The sequence below is a fragment of the Erinaceus europaeus genome, chromosome 13 (genome assembly GCF_950295315.1).
Source record: "Erinaceus europaeus chromosome 13, mEriEur2.1, whole genome shotgun sequence".
Classification (NCBI taxonomy): domain Eukaryota; kingdom Metazoa; phylum Chordata; class Mammalia; order Eulipotyphla; family Erinaceidae; genus Erinaceus; species Erinaceus europaeus.
Window position 1 is genome coordinate 94,787,217 of NC_080174.1, and position 22,559 is coordinate 94,809,775.

At 41.2% G+C, this 22,559-nt stretch overlaps 1 protein-coding gene across 1 annotated transcript; it reads right to left on the reverse strand.

Moving 5' to 3' along the window:
- Nucleotides 1-384: 384 nt before the first annotated feature.
- On the reverse strand, nt 385-14,684 carry LOC132542419 (zinc finger protein 709-like). Its single transcript, XM_060205015.1, has 4 exons — nt 14,524-14,684; nt 5,375-5,501; nt 4,420-4,477; nt 385-1,881 (listed from the first exon to the last, which is right to left on the reverse strand). Exons 1-4 carry the CDS (start codon nt 14,536-14,538, stop codon nt 465-467), a joined length of 1,617 nt encoding a protein of 538 aa, XP_060060998.1. The 5' UTR covers nt 14,539-14,684; the 3' UTR covers nt 385-464.
- Between the last annotated feature and the right edge of the window lie 7,875 nt (nt 14,685-22,559).

Sequence of the window (22,559 nt, forward strand, 5' to 3'; positions counted from 1 at the left end):
GAGCTATTATTATATTGAACCACAAGCCTCTGCATCAGGTTGCATCCCTCTAATCTTTAGTACAGTTTATGCTCAAAAGACTTGATTTCCATTGTGAATATTTTCATGTGCTTGAAAATTAATGGAACATCTGATAGTTTGATGACTTTCTTGGGGTTTTGTTTCACTGTGAATTCTTTCATGTCTACAAAGAGGACTAGAATAACAATGTTTTCAACACTGCTTACATTTATCAAATTTCTCTCCATTCTGAGTTCTTTCATGTTGACAAAGATGACTGGCCTGAATCAATACTTTGCTGTTTACTTTCACTCGTTTTCTCTCCACTGTGAGATCTATAACGTCTCCAAAGTACATTGATTTAAATTAATGTTTGAAATTGTTTACATACATGAGGTTTCTTTCTCTCCACTGTGAGTTCTATCATGTAACTGAAGAGAACTAGACTCCATGAATGCTTTACTTCATTGTTTACATTCATAGGGCTTCTCTGCACTGTGAGCTCTTTCATATGTCTGAAGATGACTGGAACAACTGAATGTTGTCCTACATAGTTTACATTCATAGGGTTTCTCTCTACTGTGAGTTCTTTCATGTGTCCGAAGATGACCATATTGCCTGAATGTTTTACTACAAAGTTTACATTCATAGGGTTTCTCTCCACTGTGAATTCGTTCATGTGTCCGAAGACCACTGGAATAACTGAATGTTTTACTACATAGTTTACATTCATAGGGCTTCTCTCTACTGTGATTTCTTTCATGTGTCCAAAGATTACTAGAAGAACTGAATGTTTTACTACATAGTTTACATTTATAGGGTTTCTCTCCACTGTGATTTCGTTCATGTGTCCGAAGACTGCTGGAATAACTGAATGTTTTACTACATTGTTTACATTCATAGGGCTTCTCTCTACTGTGAGTTCTTTCATGTGTCCGAAGATTACTGAAACAACTGAATGTTTTCTTACATAATTTACATTCATAGGGTTTCTCTCCACTGTGAATTCTTTCATGTGTCTGAAGATTACTGGAACAACTGAATGTTTTACTACACTGTTTACATTCATAGGGCTTCTCTCCACTGTGAATTCTTTCATGTCTCTGAAGACTACTGGAACAACTGAATGTTTTACTACATAGTTTACATTCATAGGGCTTCTCTCCACTGTGAATTCTTTCATGTCTCTGAAGACTACTGGAAAAACTGAATGTTTTACTACACAGTTTACATTCATAGGGTTTCTCTCCATTGTGCATCCTTTCATGTATCCAAAGATTACTAGAAGAACTGAATGTTTTACTACATAATTTACATTTATAGGGTTTTTTTCCACTGTGAATTCTTTCATGTGCCCGAAGACTACTGGATTGCCTGAATGTTTTACTACACAGTTTACATTCATAGGATTTTTCTCCGCTGTGAATTCTTTCATGTTCCCGAAGATTACTGGAACAACTGAATGTTTTACTACACAGTTTACATTCATAGGGTTTCTCCCCACTGTGAATTCTTTCATGTGCCCGAAGACTACTGGAACAACTGAATGTTTTACTACAGAGTTTACATTCATAGGGTTTCTCTCCACTGTGAGTTCTTTCATGTGCCCGAAGACTACTGGAACAACTGAATGTTTTACTACATAGTTTACATTCATAGGGTTTCTCTCCATTGTGAATTCTTTCATGTGTCTGAAGACTACTGGAACAACTGAATGTATTAATACATCGTTTATATTCATATAGTTTCTCTCCACTACAAATTCTTTCATGTTGTTGAAGATAAATATAATAAGTGAATAATTTGTTGTATACTTCACATTCTTGAGATTTTCTACCATTCTGACTAACATTCCCCTCAGAGATTTTCACTGCTGTATTACTGTAAAATAGTGAACAATTAATAACATTACAATGTATACAACTGATTCTATTATCAGGATGCAGGGCATTATTTTACTCAATAAGCCATAAAAATCAGACATTAGCAATAGATTTTACTGAAAATGTATAACAAAGGGAGTTGGGCTGTAGTGCAGCGGGTTAAGCGCAGGTGGCACAAAGCACAAGGACCGGCATAAGGATCCCGGTTCGAACCCCGGCTCCCCACCTGCAGGGGAGTCGCTTCACAGGCGGTGAAGCAGGTCTGCAGGTGTCTATCTTTCTCTCCTCCTCTCTGTCTTCCCCATCTCTCTCCATTTCTCTCTGTCCTATCCAACAATGACAACAACAATAATAACTACAACAATAAAACAAGGGAAACAAAAGGGAATAAATAAAATAAATATTAAAAAAAAAGAAAATGTATAGTAAAAAAACCACAAACTTTCAAAATTATAGAAAGATCTCCAGGGAGTCGTGCGGTAGTGCAACGGGTTAAGCATGCATAGCACAAAGCGCAAGAACCATTTAGGATCTCAGTTCAAGCCCCCGGCTCTCCCCCTGCAGGGAAGGCACTTTACAGGCAGTGAAGCAGGTCTGAAGGTATCTCTCTTCCTCTCTATTGCCCCGTCTCTATCAATTTCTGTCTCTATCCAGTTAACAACAAAAAAAATTTTTTTTTTAAATCTCAAGTTAGAAAGTTAAAAAATTGGTAAAATGGGGCTGGGATTGGGAGTCAGGAGGTAGCACAGCAGGTTAAGCACACATAGCACGAACCTGCAGGGGAATCACTTCACAGGTGGTAAAGCTGGTTTTCAGGTGCCTATCTTTCTCTTCCCCCTAGGTGCCTATCTTTCTCTGCCCCCTCTCCATTTTCCTGTCCTGTCCAAAATCAATGACAGCAATAATGACAACAATAAAACAATAAGGTCAGCAAAAGGGAATAAATAAATATTTAAGTGCACATGCTACAATGAGCAAGGAACTGGTTCGAGCCCCCAGTCTCCACCAGCAGGAGGAAGCTTTGAAAGTGAGGAAGGACTGCAGATATCTCTCTCGTTTGCTCTCCCTTCATTTACCTTTCTGGCTGTCTCTATCCAATAAATGAGAATAAATGAGATAAAAACTGGTAAAAAGTAATACTTTCATATAAATATATTATGCCAAAACTAATGATATCTTTACAGGTATTTTGTATGTATTAATTGAACCACAATTTGTTAATAGCAAGTTTTGGCTTTGTGTTGAAAATTTTCACTGAAAATATTGATCTTTTATTAATTATATATATAGAAATTATATATAGTTTCTAATTATCACAAAAATAGATATTCATACATTAGAGATTTTTTAATAAATATTTTATTTATTTTTGAGAAAGAGAGGAGAGAGAGAAAGAACCAGACATCACTCTAGTACATGTGCTGCCAGGGACTAAATTCAGGACCTCATGCTTGAGAACCCAATGCTTTATCCACTGCGCCACCTACTGGACCACACATTAGAGATTTAAAAGAAAATTTATTTATTATCCCTTTTGTTGCCTCTGTTGTTTTTATTGTTGTCATCATTGTTAGATAGGACAGTGAAATGGAGAGAGAAGGCGAAGACAGAGAGGGGGAAAGATAGACACCTGAAGACCTGCTTCACCAGCTGTGAAGCAACTCCCTGGCAGGTGGGGAACTGGGGGCTCGAACCGAGATCCTTATGCTGGTCCTTGTGCTTTGCGCCACCTGCACTTAACCCACTCTGCTACTACCCAACCCCTAAGATATTTGTATTGTTTCCAAGTGTACTATTTTATAAATACTAAGTATCTTTACCCCATTTTAAAGACTTCTATTTTCTTGTTACATGTGAGAAAGATTTTCCTATAGTGGAGAAAAGACAGATAATGTAGAACATCATTATGGTACTTCTGTTGCCAGTGACTCAGATGGGAACTTCAGTCACGTACATCACATACAGCATATTTCAGTCACTTACCCAAATATTCTATAACCTAGTCATGAAGTATCTTTGATGAGTTTAGTTAAAAATTAATCTATTTGTTGCAGTGTTTATAAGTTTTATCTTCTTATTATAGATATTATTTTCTTAAATAAATTGTATGAAAACAGCTGCTATGCAATAATTAAGTCAGGAGAGAGCACACAATTAAGAACCCATAAGTTGGGAGTCAGGCAGTAGCGCAGCAGGTTAAGCAGAGGTGCCACAAAGTCCCAGGGTCCTCATATGCAGGGAACTCTCTTTACAAGCAGTGAAGCAAGTCTGCAGGTGTCTAGCTTTATCTCCTTGTCCTCTCTCCCTTTCTCCCTGTCCTATTCAACAATGACAACATCAATAACTACAACAATAAAACAAAGGCAACAAAAGGGAAGAAATAAATGAATAAAAATAATTAAAAAAAAAACATAAGTCTACTACAGGGAAACAATGCAGGCACCAAATCTCAGTAAATTACACAGAATCAAAATATTTGAAAACACAGTAGCTTTCTGGGTGATACATCACATTTTCGTGTAAATTTAACTCTCACCTTTGTCTACTCCCATGCAACTTAGGCTGCTCTTTGGTGGAATGTTCTTGTACATTTTCTAAAATTACAAAATATATAAAGTATTAGAAATTATACAAATAGTGGTCTGGGAGGTGGCACAGTAGCTAAACACTAGACTCTCAAGCATGAAGTCCCGATTTTTATCTCCGGCAGCACATGTACCAGAGTGAGGTCTGGTTGTTTCTCTCATCCCGTCTTCCACATGAACAAATAAATAATTAAATAAAAGAAAGAAATTATACATATAGATCAAATTTATTATTTTTTTTCATGAGAACATTGCTCAGCTCTAATTTATGATGTTGCAGGGGACTGAACCTGGGCCTTTAGATATATGTTAGGAATGAGCGTCTGTTTTTACAACCATTGTGCTATCTACCCCCACCCTGAAATTTTTTTTTTAAGAATTTTTTTCTTGGGGAGTTGGGCACAGCAGGCTAAGAGCATGTGGTGCAAAGTGCAAGGACCATTCTAAGGATCCCAGATCGAGCCCCTGGCTCCACACCTGCAGTGGAGTGGCTTCACAGGCAGTGAAGCAGGTCTGCAGGTATCTATCTTTCTCTCCCACTCTCTGTCTTCCCCTCCTCTCTCCATTCCTTTCTGCCCTATTCAAAAACAGCAACAACAATAAAATAAGGGCAATAAAAGAGAATAATTTAAAAAATTAATTTCTTTATTCTTGAGAAAGATAGGCAGAGAGAGAAAAAAAACAGACATCAATCTAGTACATGTGCTGCCAAAGACCAAACTCAGGACCTCATGGTCAAGAATCCAATGCTTTATCCACTGCGCCACATCCCGGACCACAAGATTGAATTTGTGGTCCATCATGAGTCACAATCAAACACTGCTCACTTAATGTCTCCATTTACACAATGGTGAGCAAAAACCGATTTGTTTTCTAGCTGAAAAATTAAGGCTGTATTAGAGTTACCTAGTGAAAGAAAGTTCCTCAAGTTTTCACACATCACATCTCTGTAGAGTTTCTTCTCTGAAGGATTCAATAGTGCCCACTCCTCTTGAGTGAATATCACAGTTACATCTTCATAGGTCACTGAGCCCTAAAATATGTGCAATGTGTTCATGTGAGAAAATGCGAGTGACAGCAGATTAGCTATTCAGTCTCTACTTTAGGAAGCCTGTGAAGGATTGTCTCATCTGCAAACATGTCTTTGGTGACTTGAAAATCAAATACCTCATAATCATGGTCTAGAAGTTGATATATTGATTATAACAATGGCCTCTCCCAAGGCCCTGAGTTCAATCCCTGGCATCTCACATGACAGAGAGATATCCCTATTCTCACTCTTCCTCTCTATGCCTTTGTAATTAGTAAATGATAAAACCTTAAAAATGTGTGGAAGTGCAACTGATAGCATGCTCACGTTGCCATATAAAAGGACCAAGATTCTATATATCCTAGTTCTCACATGCACGGGGGGGAGGGGGTGGCACAGGACTCTTCACAAGTGGTGGAGCAGTTTTGGACATTTCCTTCCTTATTTATATTGTAAAGCTTATATAGGTAAAGAGAATTTGATAGGGAGAGTGAAGTAGAAGGTAACTGGAATTGAACCTCTAGCCCCTGGGGACTTAAGAGCTCAAAGTTGGTGTTTCTTCTTCTGTCTTCAGTTCTTCTCATAAAAGGAAAATAAACATTAATTTTATTTATTATATATGAATAACAATTTCACGTAACACACACACAGATAGATATATCTCTACTTCACTTTCCTTATTAAACTATCTTCATCTATATAAAACTCAAAAATATAAATAAGATGCAGCTATCAAGAACAATGAACCCACCTTCTCTGACCCATCTTGGACAGAGCTAGAAGGAATTATGTTAAGTGAGCTAAGTCAGAAAGATAAAGATGAGTATGGGATGATCCCACTCATCAACAGAAGTTGAGGAAGAAGATCTGAAAGGGAAACTAAAAGCAGGACCTGACCAAATAGTAAGTAGGGCACCAAAGTAAAAACCCTGTGGTGAGGGGTAGACATGCAGCTTCCTGGGCCAGTGGGGGGTGGGAGTGGGTGGGAGGGATGGGTCACAGTCTTTTGGTGATGGGAATGGTGTTTATGTACACTCCTAGTAAAAGGTAGTCATATAAATCACTAGTTAATTAATATGAGAGGGGGAAAATTAACTGTATGTCTCAAAGTTTTTTAAAACACAGACTGAGTCTTTTTAATGTATAGGCTGTGTATTTGATATGCGGACTCTCTCAAAAGCCTAGACCAAGTAGAACAGGAGCAACCAGTGGCACAGCTATATACAAGATACTGGGTACTGTACAGCAAACCCTAACAAAAGGACTTTTCAAAGTTAACCAATTACCAAATAATGTGATGGTAACATTAACTATCCATTGTCTTTTTGAACCCTAAGACAGAAGGAACCTCACATCTCCACTATAGAGCCTCTACTTCCCCCAGTCCTGGAACCCTTGGATAGGGCCCACTTTCCCATATGCCTCTCCCAACCCATATAAAAAAATATTGCATCTGCCGATCGCAACCTAATCAACCCAACGATTGCCAGCTCAACATGCTTCACTTCAGACTTCACTTGTGGAATGACAACCTTTCAGCTTCATTACTCGGGTGAGATCTTTCCTTTTATAGTATACTCTAATCCTATCCCAGGTGGTTCACTTTCTAACAAAGTCCCATAACCTAGATATACACCAGTTTCTGTGAGAGCGTATGTTCACACGTATCCATAAACTACCGCAAAATATATACCTAAAAGCAGAAGTACGCTAGAGTTTGCAGTGAGTACCCCCCTAACACTTCCTCTCCACTATTCCAACCTTTGGGTCCATGATTGCTCAAAAATTTTTTTGGCTTTATATGTTAACTCTCTTTTCAATCACCAGGTTCCAGATGTCATCAGGATGCCGGCCAGGCTTCCCTGGACTGAACACCCCAACAATGTGTCCTGCAGCTCTGCCTCCCCAGAGACCCACGCTAATAGGGAAAGAAAGAGGCAGACTGGGAGTATGGACCTACCAGTCAACGCCCATGTTCAGCGGGGAAGCAATTACAGAAGCCAGACCTTCCACCTTCTGCAACCCTCAAGGACCCTGGGTCCATGCTCCCAGAGGTATAGAGAATGGGAAAGTTATCAGGGGAGGAGGTGGGATATGGAGATTGGGTGGTGGGAATTGTGTGGAGTTGTACCCCTTTTCCCTATGGTTTTGTTAATTTATCATTTCTTAAATAAAAATAAATTAAATTTAAAAATTAATAAATATATAAATATGAAAATAGCCACTGGGTGTAATGAATTCATAATGAAGCCAAGGTGATAAAAAATAAATAAATAAAAGAGGGGATAAAAAATAACACATGTGATGATTATGATAATATTTAGTATAATCACAAAGCCTATCACCAAGACAAAGAAATGCAGTAAAATTAAATAAGAAAGCATATTTACATGCTATACATTAAAGTGCTAATCAGCAATATATGTAATTCACACAACTCAGTAGAGTAACATGAACAACCATAGTAAATGTGCAGAATCTCTTTATAATCTCTTTAACAAAGAAGATGTTTAGTCACAGGGCAATTAAAAATCACTCAGTCCCTGAGTGTCAGATACCTGCATATTAGAACAATAAAGTTTCATTTTCTTAAAAAGAGTAATTCTGTTTTAATACCCTTTTGTAGATTTACTCCATTTTATAATATCTTATACAAAGATTAAGAAAAGCATACATAGAACATTTTGGGAGTTGGGCTGTAGCGCAGCGGGTTAAGCGCAGGTGGCGCAAAGCACAAGGACCGGCATAAGGATCCCGGTTCGAACCCCGGCTCCCCACCTGCAGGGGAGTCGCTTCACAGGCGGTGAAGCAGGTCTGCAGGTGTCTATCTTTCTCTCCTCCTCTGTCTTCCCCTACTCTCTCCATTTCTCTCTGTCCTATCCAACAACGACAACAACAATAACTACAACAATAAAACAACAAGGGCAACAAAAGGGAATAAATAAAATAAATATTAAAAAAAAACAGACTATTTTAATTAAAAAAAAAAAAAAAAAAGAAAAGCATACATAGAAACTAAGCAGAATTTTGTTAGGTCTCTGATATCCCAGGAAAGACATCTTTCTCAGTGGGAATACTGGAGTAATGCCATTACTTTTATGTGCAAAAATTAAAACATTTTCAACAGTTCTATGTCACTAATCAACATAAGAATAGTTCATCCCATATACAATGCTGGTTAGAGAGAAAAGAAGGCTAGGGGGTCAATTGGTGGCACACTTGGTTAAGTGTTCATTTTAAAATGTGCAAATACCCAGTTCAAGCTTCCTGTCCCCATATATAGGAGGAAAGCTTCATGAAATGTGAAGCAGGGCTGCATTTGTCTCTCTGTGTCTCCCTTGCTATCTCCGCTGTCTCATCCATTTCTCAATCCTTTATTAAATAAATACACATTTTTAAAATCTACTTTAAAAAAGAGAGAAAATTCCTTCCAGCTCCATCCAAGGTGAGTCAGAAAAGGTGTATTCACTGTTCTTAATAGCTGTGTAGTATTAGCACGTTATGATTGGGCCCTCCTCAATCGCTATCGAACAGGCCATGGCAGGTGCGCCGCTATGTTCCACCGCTGGGGAGCCAGAGACGACCCAAACTGCCCCTGTGGCTACAGACAGACTACGACCCACATAGTCAACGACTGCCACCTCTCCAGATTCAAAGGAGGTCTCGAAACTTTACATCAGCTAGGGAAAGAGAGAGGCAGACTGGGAGTATGGACCGACCAGTCAACGCCCATGTTCAGCGGGGAAACAATTACAGAAGCCAGACCTTCTACCTTCTGCAACCCACAATGACCCTGGGTCCATGCTCCCAGAGGGATAGAGAATGGGAAAGCTATCGGGGGAGGGGGTGGGATATGGAGATTGGGCGGTGGGAATTGTGTGGGGTTGTACCCCTCCTACCCTATGGTTTTGTTAATTAATCCTTTCTTAAATAAAAAAGAAAAAAAAAAAAGAAAAGAAAAGAAAACAAAAAAAAAAGAAACTTTACATCAGGCTCAACCTGACGCTGTTGACTGGCTACGGAAGAAGGGCAAACGCTAGTAGTAGTAGTAGTAGTAGTAGTGTAGTATTCCATTGTGTATATATATACACTACAGCTTTCTCAGCCACTCATCTGTTGTTGAGCACCTGGGTTGCTTCCAGGTTTTAACTAATACAAATTGTGCTGCTATGAACATAAGTGTATACATATCTTTCTGGCTGGGTGTTATGGTGTCCTTGGGGTATATCCCCAGGAGAGGAATTACTAGGTCATATGGAAAGTCCATGTTTAGTTTTGTGAGAGTTCTCCAGATCTCCACAGAGGTTGGACCAATTTACATTCCCACCAGCAGTGCAGAAGGGTTCCTCTGTCCCCACAGCCTCTCCAGCATTTGTTGCTGCTGTCCTTTTTGATGTTTCCCATTCTCACAGGAGTGAGGTGCTATCTCAAAGTTGTCTTTATTTGCATTTCTTTGACAATCAGTGGCCTGGAGCCATTTTTCATGTGTTTGCCACCCTTTTGGATTTCTTCTGTTGTGAATATTCTGTTCATAAACTCTGCCGATTTTTGGTTAGGGACATTTGGTTTTTTGTTGCTAAGTTTGCTGAGCTCTTTGTATATGTGGTTATTCATTTCTTGTCTGATATATGGCATCTGAAGATCTTCTCCCATTCTCTGAGGTGTCCCTTTGTTTGTGTGATAGTTTCTTTGGCTGTGCAGTTTTTCAATTTGATGTACTCCCACTGATTTGTTATTATCTACTTTTCTACTTATCTACATTTTCTACTTTTTTTTTAAAGAATGGAGATTTTTTTTCTAAGTTTTTTAAAACTTTTTTTAAAACTTTATTTTTATTATTAAAGACAGAAATTGAGATAAAGGGAAGATATAAATGGAGAGAGAGAGAGAGAGAGACACCTGCAGCCCTGCTTCACCACTCGTGAAGATTTCGCCCTGCAGGTGGGGACCAGGGGCTTGAACCCACGTCCCTGTGCACTATAGTGTATACTCTTAACCAGGTGTGCCACTGCCTTGCCCTCTACTATTTTTACTTTTAAAAATTTATTTATTTATTTATTTATTTATTTATTTATTTATTAGAGACAGCCAGATATTGAAAGGCAAGGGGACTAGAGAAGAAGAGAGACAGAGAGGCACCTGTAGCTCTGCTTCACCACTTGTGAAGCTTTCCCCCTGCAGGTGGGGTCTGGGGACTCAAACCTGGGTCCTTACACACTGTAACATGTGCAAACAACCAGTATGCCACCTCCCAGGCCCTATCATTTTCTTTTTCTTTGAATACTGACTCAGTTTAGTGTACATGTCTTTCATGTTTTCTCAGGTTTATTCCTAGGTATTTATTTAATTGCTGCAACAGAGTATGGGAGTGAATTCTGGATATCCTCTTCTTTGGATTTAGTGTTTGCATAAAGAAATGTCACTGACTTTTGTACACTTTATTGTGTAGCATGACTCCTTGATATATTGCCCAATAATTTCCAGTAACCTTCTCCTGGATCACTTAGAGTATTGTTGTTTTTTAAAGAATTGATTTATGAATTCATGAGAAAGGAGTAGAGAAAGAACCATCCATTGCCAGGCTAGCTTCCCAGGCTGGAGACAGACGAACAGGGACTCCTGGCTGAGCTAGGAATGTAGTTCAATATTTATTCACGAGCGGGGATGCAGTTCAACAACCTAATCTCTAATCACAGTTTTGTCCTATCTATCTCCTGAGGTGGAAGTTTCAGGAACAGGAAGTGCATAGGATAGGGGTTGGGGAGAAGGAGAACAGCAGGAGAACTAGTGAGGATTAAACCAGCGAGAACAATGGTTATGTAAATAGACTACAGCCTCAAGCAAAGTAACAGAAGGCGTCTTAGAAGCAGAATTTAAAAGCATAGCAACAAGCCATCACTCTGGTACATGTGCTACTGGGGTTCAAACTCAGGACCTCATGCTTCAGAGCCTAGTGCCTTAGCCACTGTGTCACCTCCCAGACCCCTTCTAAAAGTATTTTTTATTGTTTTTATTTGTTTATTGGAGACAGAAATTGAGAAGGAAAGGGTTGATAGAAAGGGAGAGAGACAGAAAGACACCTGCAGTTCTGCTAGGCCACTTGTGAAGCTCTCCCCTTGCAGGTGGGGACCAGGGGCTCGAACCTGGATCCTTGCGCACTGTAACATGTGGGCTCAACCAGGTGCACCACCACCAGACTCCTTTTTATGTTTTTCTATGTACAGTATCCTATAAACTGCAAATAGTGAAGAGTTTGACTTCTTCCCTTCCAATCTGTATTCCTTTGGTTCCTTACTCTTGCCTGATTGCTATGGTGAGAACTTCTGATACCAGTCATCTCTGTCAGGAACAACAAAATAGACCCCTTTGTTGGTCCCTATAGGACCTTGCCCTCAACTTGGATCATCAATGGTAGAGAATGTTTCACCCTCTGAAGGGAGGCTGGACAACATACTCTATCTACCACCTAAGGAAGATGGGTCCTGATATTAAGCTAGCTTGGAACCTTCCTACTCATGACCACAGAATGTGAGCTCAGATCTACAGGCATGAAGAGGTCACACAGGCTCCTAAGCTGACTGCGGGGCCTACATCACATCAAATCAATGGGGTTTATAGCCAACAATACTTAGAAGACTTTTTCTTTTTTTAAAATATTTATTATTTATTCCCTTTTGTTGCCCTTATTGTTTTATTGTTGTAGCTATGATTGATGTCGTGGTTGTTGGATAGGACAGAGAGAAATGGAGAGAGGAGGGGAAGACAGAGGGAGAGAGAAAGATAGACACCTGCAGACCTGCTTCACCGCTTGTGAAGTGACTCCCCTGCAGGTGGGGAACCAGGGGCTCAAACCGGTTACCTTATGCTGATCCTTGCGCTTTGCATCACCTGTGCTTAACCTGCTTCACTACCGCCCAACTCCAGGACACCTTTTTCATTCTTCGGAGCTACTCTCTGTCCTGATCCAGCTTTTCTTTTTTTTTTTTTTGTAATTTTATTTATTTATTTTCCCTTTTGTTGCCCTTGTCTTTTTATTGTTGTTGTAGTTATTATTGTTGTTGTTACTGATGTTGTCATTGTTGGATAGGACAGAGAGAAATGGAGAGAGGAGGGGAAGACAGAGAAGGGGGAGAGAAAGACAGACACCTGCAGACCTGCTTCACCGCCTGTGAAGCAACTCCCCTGCAGGTGGGGAGCCAGGGGCTCGAACCAGGATCCTCACCCGGTCCTTGCGCTTTACGCCACCTGCGCTTAACCCGCCGCGCTACCACCCAGCTCCCACCTGATCCAGCTTTATGATCCTTTTTTCTAGCCATGACATCATCTCCCCAGACAATAACTTGGATCCTCCTGCATATCAGATTTCAGGCTCAGAGGGAAAAAAAAAAAAAAAACTAGTATAGCCACAAACCCTATGAAATATAACGAAAATAAACAAGTTCACCAATGTGTCCTGGAGCACGGATTCCACAGAACCCCAACCCACTAGGGGAAGAAGCAGGCTGGGAGTGTGGATCAACCTGTCAATGCCTATGTACAGTGGGGAAGTAATTCTAGAAGGCAGACTTCTGCATCTTACAATGACCTTGAGTGGGAACTGTGTGGAGTTGTACCCCTTTTAATCTATGGTTTTGTCAGGGTTTCCTTTTTATAAATAAAATTAAAAAATAAATTAAAAGAGAGAGAGAAAAGTGAAGACTTTCAACCTTAGGAAGTATTTATTCTATTGCAGATTATTTGTGCATGATCCCAATATTCCTGGTGGAACAATTTTATTTATTTTCTCTAGATAGTAGACAAAAAAAAAAAAAAAAAAAACAGAGAAGACACCAGCCCATGAAGGTTCCCTTTTCATGTCTATCTGTGTTGTCAGGGCTTGAAACTCAATATCTGGCTCTGACAAAGTTGCACTTACAACACAAGTTATGTGTTGGTATTCAACGATTATTTCACATGGTCTTTATGGTGGCATACCAAGTGGAGACCACAAATGATCACCTGTGAGAACTCAGATGTGTTCAAGACCCATCTCTCCAACAGCTGTAGAGAGAAGTCTTCACCCCCTCCCCTTTTCTTGTTTCTATTTATATCTGTATCTATATATAATGACATTCAACAATGGTGACACTGGGTCTCAGTGATAATACTAAATGGAAAGTTAGAGATTTAAGAGTAAGTGGCTGGGGAGATAGCATAGTGGTTATGCAAAATACTTCCATACTTGAGGCTCTCAACCCCAAGCATCAAGGTAGGACAGATTTGAGCACTATGCTGGTCTCTCTCATTGAAATACTTTTAAAAAAATAAAATAAAATAAGAGAGTCCTGCTTCCCCAGAGCTCTGCCCCACTACAAAAAGAGTCAGACAGGTTGGGAGTATTGATTGAAATGTTAATGCTCATGTGCAGTGGGGAAGCCATTACAGAAGCCAGACATCCACCTTTTGGACCACATAATGGTCCTGGGTCCATACCACCAGAGGGATAAAGAATAGGAAAGTTATCAGGAGAGGGGATAGGATATGGCATTCTGGTCGTGGTAACTGTATGGAATTGTAATCCTCTTATCCTATGTTCTGGTCAGGATTTCCTTTTTTCTAAGATTTTATTTAATTATTCATGAGAAACATAGGAGAGAGAAAGAGCTAGACATCACTCTGGTACATGTGCTGCCAGTGACTGAACTCCGGACTTCATGCTTGAGTGTCTAGTTCCTTAACCACTGTGTCACCTACCAGACCACAGCATTGAAATTTTATAAATAAAACTTACATAATAAAAAATGTAAAAGTAAATAGTAGGGCAGGGGAGATAATGTAAAGTTTCTGCCTGATCTCTCAGGTTCCAGGTCTATTCCCTGACCCACCATAAGCCAGAAAAGAGCAGTGCCATGGCAGAAAAGAGACAGAATTACAAAAAGAAATATGATGGGGAAAAAAAGAAACTATAAATGAAACATGTATCAATTAAAATTCAACTTATTCAAGAGGAAAAAGAAACAGACTTTGATGTGGGCAAGTCACTTACCCAAGAAACTGCCATCTCTTCCTCTTTCCCTGAATGTCTTTCAGGCCAGAAAAGGGAAGATCAATCACAGCAATAGCTTCAGACTCTGTTTAAACCTAGCAGCACAGCCTCTTCACTGGACAGTATGGGCCCTAGATGGAAGATACTGTAGTGAATACAAGGTACAATACACTATCTGTGCAATGGAAACAGAAGAGGTTCTGGAAACATTTAGCGAGTTATCCTGTCTATTAGGACCATGACAAAGCCCACAAATTCTACTGACATCTCTTTCAACATTTTAATTTTTCTTCAACAAAAACATACACAAAATTCTAGTAAATGGAAGTCAAGCGGTAGTGCTGCGAGTTAACTGCAAGTGGTGCGAAGCTCAGGAACCAGCCTAAGGATCCCAGTTTGAGCCCCCGGCTCCCCACCTGCAGGGGAGTGGCTTCAAGGGGGCGGAAGCAGATCTGCAGGTGTCTGTCTTTCTCTCCCCCTCTGTCTTCCCCTCCTTTCTCCATTTCTCTCTGTCCTATCCAATGACAGCAAGAACAACAACAATAATAATAACCACAACAATGATAAAACAACAAGGGCAACAAAAGGGGAAAACGGTCTCCAGGAGCAGTGGATTCGTGGTGCAGGCACCAAGCCCCAGCAATAACCCTGGAGGAAAAAAAAAGAAGGCTGGTGACCACTGCTCTTCCCTGGTCACCCCTTGCATGGAGTTGGCCTGTGGGTGCAAAGCATGAATCAGATGCCATTGGACATTTTATCATCCTAACAAAAATTAAGAGATCTTGGTCTGGGGCATCCATCCGGAAATCACGGAGTGCCTAAGGTGCATTCCTTGTAGGGTAGGGTAGGATAGGGTAGTAGGACCACATTATCAGTGAGCTCAGTGTCTTCTTTGAAACAAGAAGCGCTTTTTTTTTTTAAGGTGCCATCATTGCAACCTGGCATTAGTACAGTACAATAGAGTCACCCTTTCCACCCTAACTCATGACAGCTTACTTCAACCTTGGGCATCTTCATACAGACTCTTTCTGGCATCATAATTCATCTACTCCCCTAACCCCTTATATGTAGAGCTGGAACTTACTAAATCATATCCTTTATCTTTATGGACCTGCAGGAGGTGGAGGATGACTTGGTCTGATAGGAAGCCTCCAGAAATCCATTCTACTGATGTAAATCTAAGGCACTGATCAAAAAAAAAAAAAAAAAAAAAAAAAAAAAAAACAGCATCTACAACAATAAAACAAGGGAAGCAAAAGGGAATAAATAGGGCAAGGGTGGATAACATAATCATTATGAAAACAGACTCCCATGCCTGAGGTTCCAAAATCCCAGGTTCATTCCCCTGCATCACCATAAACCAGAGCTGTGCAGTGCTCAATTCTCAGTTAAAAAAATATATATATATCTAACAACAACAGCAATAATAATAATAACAACAACAATAAACAACAAGGGCAACAAAACGGGGGGGAGAATCCACTGGAAGTGGTGGAAGTGGTGGAATCCCGCAAATACAGGAACTCTGGTGGACTTGAAAAAAATTTGAAGGAATGGGGAGACAGCATAATGTTTATGCAATTGACTTTCATGCTTGAGGCTTCAAAATACCAGGTTCAATTCCCAGCACCACCATAAGCCAGAGCTAAGCAGAGCTCTGGTAAAATAAAATAAAATAAAAGTAAAATAAATAAAATTATAGTGGTCTAGGAGGTGGCTCAGTGGATAAAGCACTGGACTCTCAGGCATTAGGTCCCACATTCAATCAGCAGCAGCACATGTTCCAGAGTGATGTCTGGTTCTTTCTCTCTCCTCCTCCTCTTTCTCATTAATAAATAGAATATTTTTAAAATTAAAAAATAAAATAATGTACTTTTTAAAAATTATAGGGAGTCGGGCGGTAGCGCAGCAAGTTATGCACACGTGGCACAAAGCGGAAGGACCACTGTAAGGATCTTGGTTTGAGCTGGCTCCCCACCTGCAGGGGAGTCGCTTCATAGGCAGTGAAGCAGGGCTACAGGTGTCTTTCCGCCTCTCTGTCTTCCCCTCCTCTCTCCATTTCTCTCTGCCCTATCCAACAACAATATGAATAACAACAACAACTACAACAACAATAAAAAAACAAACAAGGGCAACAAAACGGAAAATAAACATTAAAAAATATATTAAAAAATTATAGGGGGGTCGGGAGGTAGCAACGGGTTAAGCGCACGTGGACTGGAGGAGCGTAAGGACCAGCATAAGAATCTAGATTTGAGCCCCCGGCTCCCCACCTGCAGGGGAGTCGCTTCACAGGTGGTGAAGCAGGTCTGTAGGTGTCCATTTTTCTCTCCCCTTCTCTGTCTTCCCCTCCTCTCTCTGTCCTATCCAACAACGAATGACATCAACATGACCAACAACAATAATAACCACAGCAAGACCAACAAAAGGGGAAAAAATGGCCTCCAGGAGCAGTGGATTCTTGGTGCAGGCACTGAGCCCAAGCAATGACCCTGGAGGCAAAAAATATATAACAGTTGGTATGAATAAACTGATATGAATTAATATTAATCATTTTATTTCCTCTCCTCTGACTAAACTAGATAGCGAAAATAAATTTAAAAAAAGAGAGAGAATAAAGTATTGAAATAATAATAGCGACCGAGCGTCTCCAATGCCGCGACCTGGCCCAGACAGGGGCACGGCAGCACGTGAGGCGGCTGCAGAGTCAGGATCCTGCAGCGGGACCGGCTCCAGCAGGCCAGTCCCGCCCAGCCGCAGACACGCAGCTGGCGGCCACCTGCAGCCGCACAATCGCGCAGGCGCCGCGCGCACTCGGGAACCGCAGCCCCGCGCCTGCGCAAAGGCGCCGGTACGCTCGCGGCCAAGGCCAGAGGCCACCGCGCTCAGCGCTGCTCCCCGCCACGGGTTCGCGCCCCCGGTCGCCCGCCGGAGCCTGGCCGGAGCTTGCCCGGGACACCCTGCACCCGCCCCAGCGGCTCACGCCGCGCCCCCGCGACTCCCGCACCTCTGCGGGGCCCAAAGCGGGGCGAGGGGAAGCGGGACCCAGACCAGTAGGGAAGCGGCGCAGAATGGCCAGAGGCGAGGCTGGCGCACCTCCCCGGCACACGCAGAGCCCCAGACCTTTAAGACCAGTCACGCCGAGGTTTCGTCCGGCTCCCGCAGCCACCTGACACCCACCAGCTGCGACTGACCTGACGCCGCCATGCAACACTCTGCACGGCGGACTGGCAGCTACAACTCAAACCTGCCGCCCAGCAGCGTGTGCAGGACCCTGATGGTGCCGCCTGGCCTGACGGGAGTTGTAGTCCGCATCCTAGCTGTAAGCAGCGGGAGAAGAGCCGTGTGAACTACAAGTCCCAGCAGCCCGTGCGGCTGGCCTAAGCTGATGCTCCGGAAACAGAGATGTCTCTGCCCTGGAGCCCAGTGCTGCCTCTCTATCCTGGTGGTTCAGGGTCGGCTTCTTGTGGTTTTTAAGGAGCCAGAAGCTCTAGCTAATGAATTAGTGAGCTGCTCTGGCCCCGATGGTTACATAATGAGAACAATCTAAGCTGTTTGTTTTTTTATTTGATTTGTATTAATTTTGGATGGAGAAAGAGAAATTGAGAGTCGGGGCGGGGTGATGGCGCACCTGGTTGAGAGCACATGTATGTTATAGGCATGAGACTTGAATTATCTTCATTTATTTATTGAACAGAGACAGTCAGAAATCAAGAGGGAAGGGATGCAGGGAGGGAGAGAGGCACCTGCAGTCCTGCTTCTCCACTTGCAAAGCTTTCTCCCTGCAGGTGAGGCCCCAGAGCTTGAAGCTAGGTCCTAGTGCTGTGACGTGTGTGCTCAGCTAGGGGCACCACCACTCAGCCCCACTTTTTCTTTTTATTAGCAGAGTGTGAGAAAATGGAATTTACCAAATTTGGACTAGTTCACTGAAGTAGAGAAGATGTCTTAGAAACGAGATCAGATGAAATTACACTAATGCACTAATTGCTTCAGCTCTGCACCTGGTGGATACGAATGTTTGCCTTGAAACTACACACTCTGTGACCCTGGTCTCTCAGCTCTATGTTAACTTGTCCATTTGGCTTCTGCAAACTGCTGGCTTCCTCCCTGGAAGATAAGAATGGAATGTTCTCCTTGAAACTTTTACCCCAAAGATAAATTAGCAAGGACATGCAGACCCCCTCAATCATGCAGATTCCCCTTCACTTTTCCCTTTAAAGGAGGGTGAATTTCAAGCCTGGTTGTCTCAGAGCAACTGGACCAGATTTGGTACCGGACTGGGATCACTCAGCTGAGGTTTGTCTTTGTCTTTTGTCCTTTGGTTATGTCTCTTTGTAAGTATGTGGACTGGCCATATTTTCACTCTTTCAAACTTAAGAATAAATTCCTTATACTTCACTTATCTACTGGAGTCATGTCAGTTTGTGTGGGTTCCAAGTAGTTGGCCTCAGTTTGTCTTACTTTGTAATGCGTATGGTCAGAAACAATTTAACAAGAGCACTGCTCAGCTCTAATGATGCTGGTGCAAAGGATTAAACCTGAGATTTGAAGATTAAGTCACTAGAGTTTCTTTGCATAAATAACAATCATGGTCTCTTCCCTTCATTGTATTTATTTATATATTTCTTTGTTTTACTAGAACACTGATCAACTTTGGCTTCTGGTGGTACAGGGGATTGAACCTGGCACTTTGGAGCCTCAGTTATGAGAGTCTCTTTCCGTAACCATTATGCTATCTGTCTTATTTACCCCCCTATCCCAACTAATAGCCATCTTGTTAAATGCAGAGCCTGGTGCATGGAAGTAACACACTTGTTAAAGAAAAAACTGTAAGCCAGAGACATCATGGTTTGAAGGTTATTCACTGGCACCACTGGAAGTGAAAGCCAATAAGTGCTCCTATGAAAAGAAGAAAAAGAAGGAAATAGAATAGTGTTACAGTTGTTGCAAGTTCTACTGCGGACTATGGCCAAGAAAGCTATTTCATCGAACCCCGGCTCCCCACCTGCAGGGGAGTCGCTTCACAGGCGGTGAAGCAGGTCTGCAGATGTCTGTCTTTCTCTCCCCCTCTCTGTCTTCCCCTCCTCTCTCCATTTCTCTCTGTCCTATCCAACAATGACAACAACAATAATAACTACAACAATAAAACAACAATGGCAAAAAAGGGAATAAATAAATAAAATAAAATAAATATTTTTTTAAAAAAAGAAAGCTATTTCATTTCCTGAGAGTCCCCTACATGCTAACTGTTTGCAATCTTCACTATGGGTATATTTATATCAACATAGTCATAATGAGAGCTCCCTGCTAGTTCTGGATGCAGCCTGTTCAATCCAATGATAGATAATGGACCTAAGACTGACTATGACTCTGAGCAACTTCTGTTGTCCAAATCTTTCTGAGATAAAGTGAATGTAATGCAGACACCCAATGAAAGGAGAACCTTTGACTTGCAGTCATTAGCAAAAGGCAATCTCTGATAATTTACATAATCACATTAGTCTCTTAAACCTTTTAGATAATTTTATGAGGTTCACAAATAGCTTGTCTCTTTGTAGTTTCTTTTACTTTCTTTCTCCTATCTTTCTCATAAATAAAATCTAAAGAAAAGAGAAAAAGATTTCAAGGGTGTAATTTCACATGCACACACATGTTTATAAATCACCACACTCACCAGTTTCATTGTCCTCCACCTGAAAATCCCCATAGTCCTCTCAGGAGGAGGACAAAGAAACAAAAACAGCTGCCTGGTGCAGTGGATAGGTAATATTGGTGGCATTTACTCTGGTAGCAATTAAAGAAAAATAAAGAAAAGAGGGTGGGGTAGATAGCATAATTGTTATGCAAATAAACTTCCTTACCTGAGGCTTCAAAGACCAGTTTCAGTCCCTCACAAGACCACAGCCAGAGCTGAGCACTTCTCTGGAAAAAAAAAAGCATATGTTTTAAACCAATGCAATTTAATAAAAATATATTTAAAAATTATAGTGCCTGCAGTCATTGTTCTTACACTTAAATACTAACTCTCCTAATACTTCCTCATCTGAAGAATTTGTACTTATTTGCACTACCTGGTGCACTAGGCGAAGTAAGTACAGTGAAGACAACACCAGATGGTTCCTGTTGGATGTAGAATAGAGTTGACCAAATCAAATGCACTTACAAAAAAAATGTAACCAAGCTTCCTCTTGAAGTTTGTGAGAACAATGCTGTTTGTGTGTTGCAGGATGGATACTGGTGGGTGTTTTGTCTCATACAAACCCTGTGAAGGTGAAAGTAGCCCTGAAATAATATAATACTGCAAAACACTGTCAAATTACTGGCAAACTAATATAGATTAGGCTCTGTTATGGAGCTGTTTAGGGAAAAACCCTGCAAGGACATAAGCAACTACTTCCTCACCCAGTAGGAAGCCTGCAGGACGGCCAGCTATGTACAAACTCCTGCATTATGTCATGCTATCTTTTTCACATTAACAAGAGAGAGATACTCGGAGAAAGATATTACTATTATTTTTTTTCAGAGTATTATTCAGCTCTGGCTTATGGTGGTAAGGGAGATTGAACCTGGGACTTTGAGCCTCAGGCAAAGACAGTCTCTTTGCATAACCATTATGCTATCTACCTTTGCCTGATACTTCTTCTAACGTTTGCCCTTCTTCCGTAGCCAGTCAACAGCTGAGCCTGATGTAAAGTTTCGAGACCTCCTTTGAATCTGGAGAGGTGGCAGTCGTTGACTATGTGGGTCATAGTCTGTCTGTAGCCGCAGGGGCAGTTCGGGTCGTCTCTGGCTCCCCAGTGATGGAACATAGCGGCGCACCGGCCATGGCCTGTTCGATAGCGATTGAGGAGGGCCCTATCATAATGTGCTAGGTCAAAGCCGGGTTGACGCTTGCAGGGGTCTGTGATGATGTGTTTGTTCTTTACCTCAGCTGACTGCCAACTCTGTTTCCAAGAGACTGTAACAGAGAAGTTCAGTGTAGGCGTAGGGGACCAGATTGGGTGACAAGAGTCAAGTGTTGGATGGACGATCTTGGATGGACCTTGAAAAAATCATGTTGAGTGAAATAAGTCAGAAACTGAAGGATGAATATGGGATGATCTCACTCTCAGGCCGAAGTTGAAAAACAAGATTAGAAAAGAAAACACAAGTAGAAACTGAAATGGAATTGGAGTATTACACCAAAGTAAAAGACTCTGGGGTGGATGGGTGGGTGGGGAGAATACAGGTCCATGAAAGATGATGAAGGACATAGTGGGGGTTGTATTGTTAAATGGGAATCTGGGGAATGTTATGCATGTACTATTGTATTTACTGTTAAATGTAAAACATTAATTCCCCAATAAAGAAATAAATTATTAAAAATAAATAAATAAATAAAAATAAAACAAAAACCACCAAGGCTTTGATTATTGAAACAAAAATCACCAAGTAAGAACAGCACAGGTAGGGAACACTTCCTGCTTTGTGGAACATTTACATTCCAGGGGCACTTTCTGCCCTAGAGATCACATCACCATTTCTATGTCTTTTGTTTTTCCTGTGCCTGTGTGCTAGGCAAATGTCCTATCGGTTAAGTTTAATATTCTACCTTTTATGCCATTCTCTTGGCCCTATACATCAGAAGACAATGGTTTATAGAAAGTTCAAGCTTGTTATGTTTCTAGGAGCCTTAAACAAATTGAGCAGCCCTTTTTCACAAAATCTGTTCCATTGTTTGATCAAGGAGTTTTGTTTTGTTTTGTTCCAAGTTAAACTCTCTAGCTAGAATCCATCTTCTGTGTATGATCACTGTGTAACCTAGGTTCTGTGTACTATTCTTGTATAAGGAGGTGGGAGCATAGTGGTGGATGGTACATTAAAAGGCCCATTGTATCTAGGCAGGTACCATAACTTTGCATTAACTATGTTACCTAAGGTGGCCCCCTCCACTGTGGGAACCACCAATCTTTTTCTATATTGTAGGGGGAACACTAAAGGAAGTGATATAGATAAAGGGGAAAATATTTTTTCCTATTGAGGCCTCCTGAAAAATA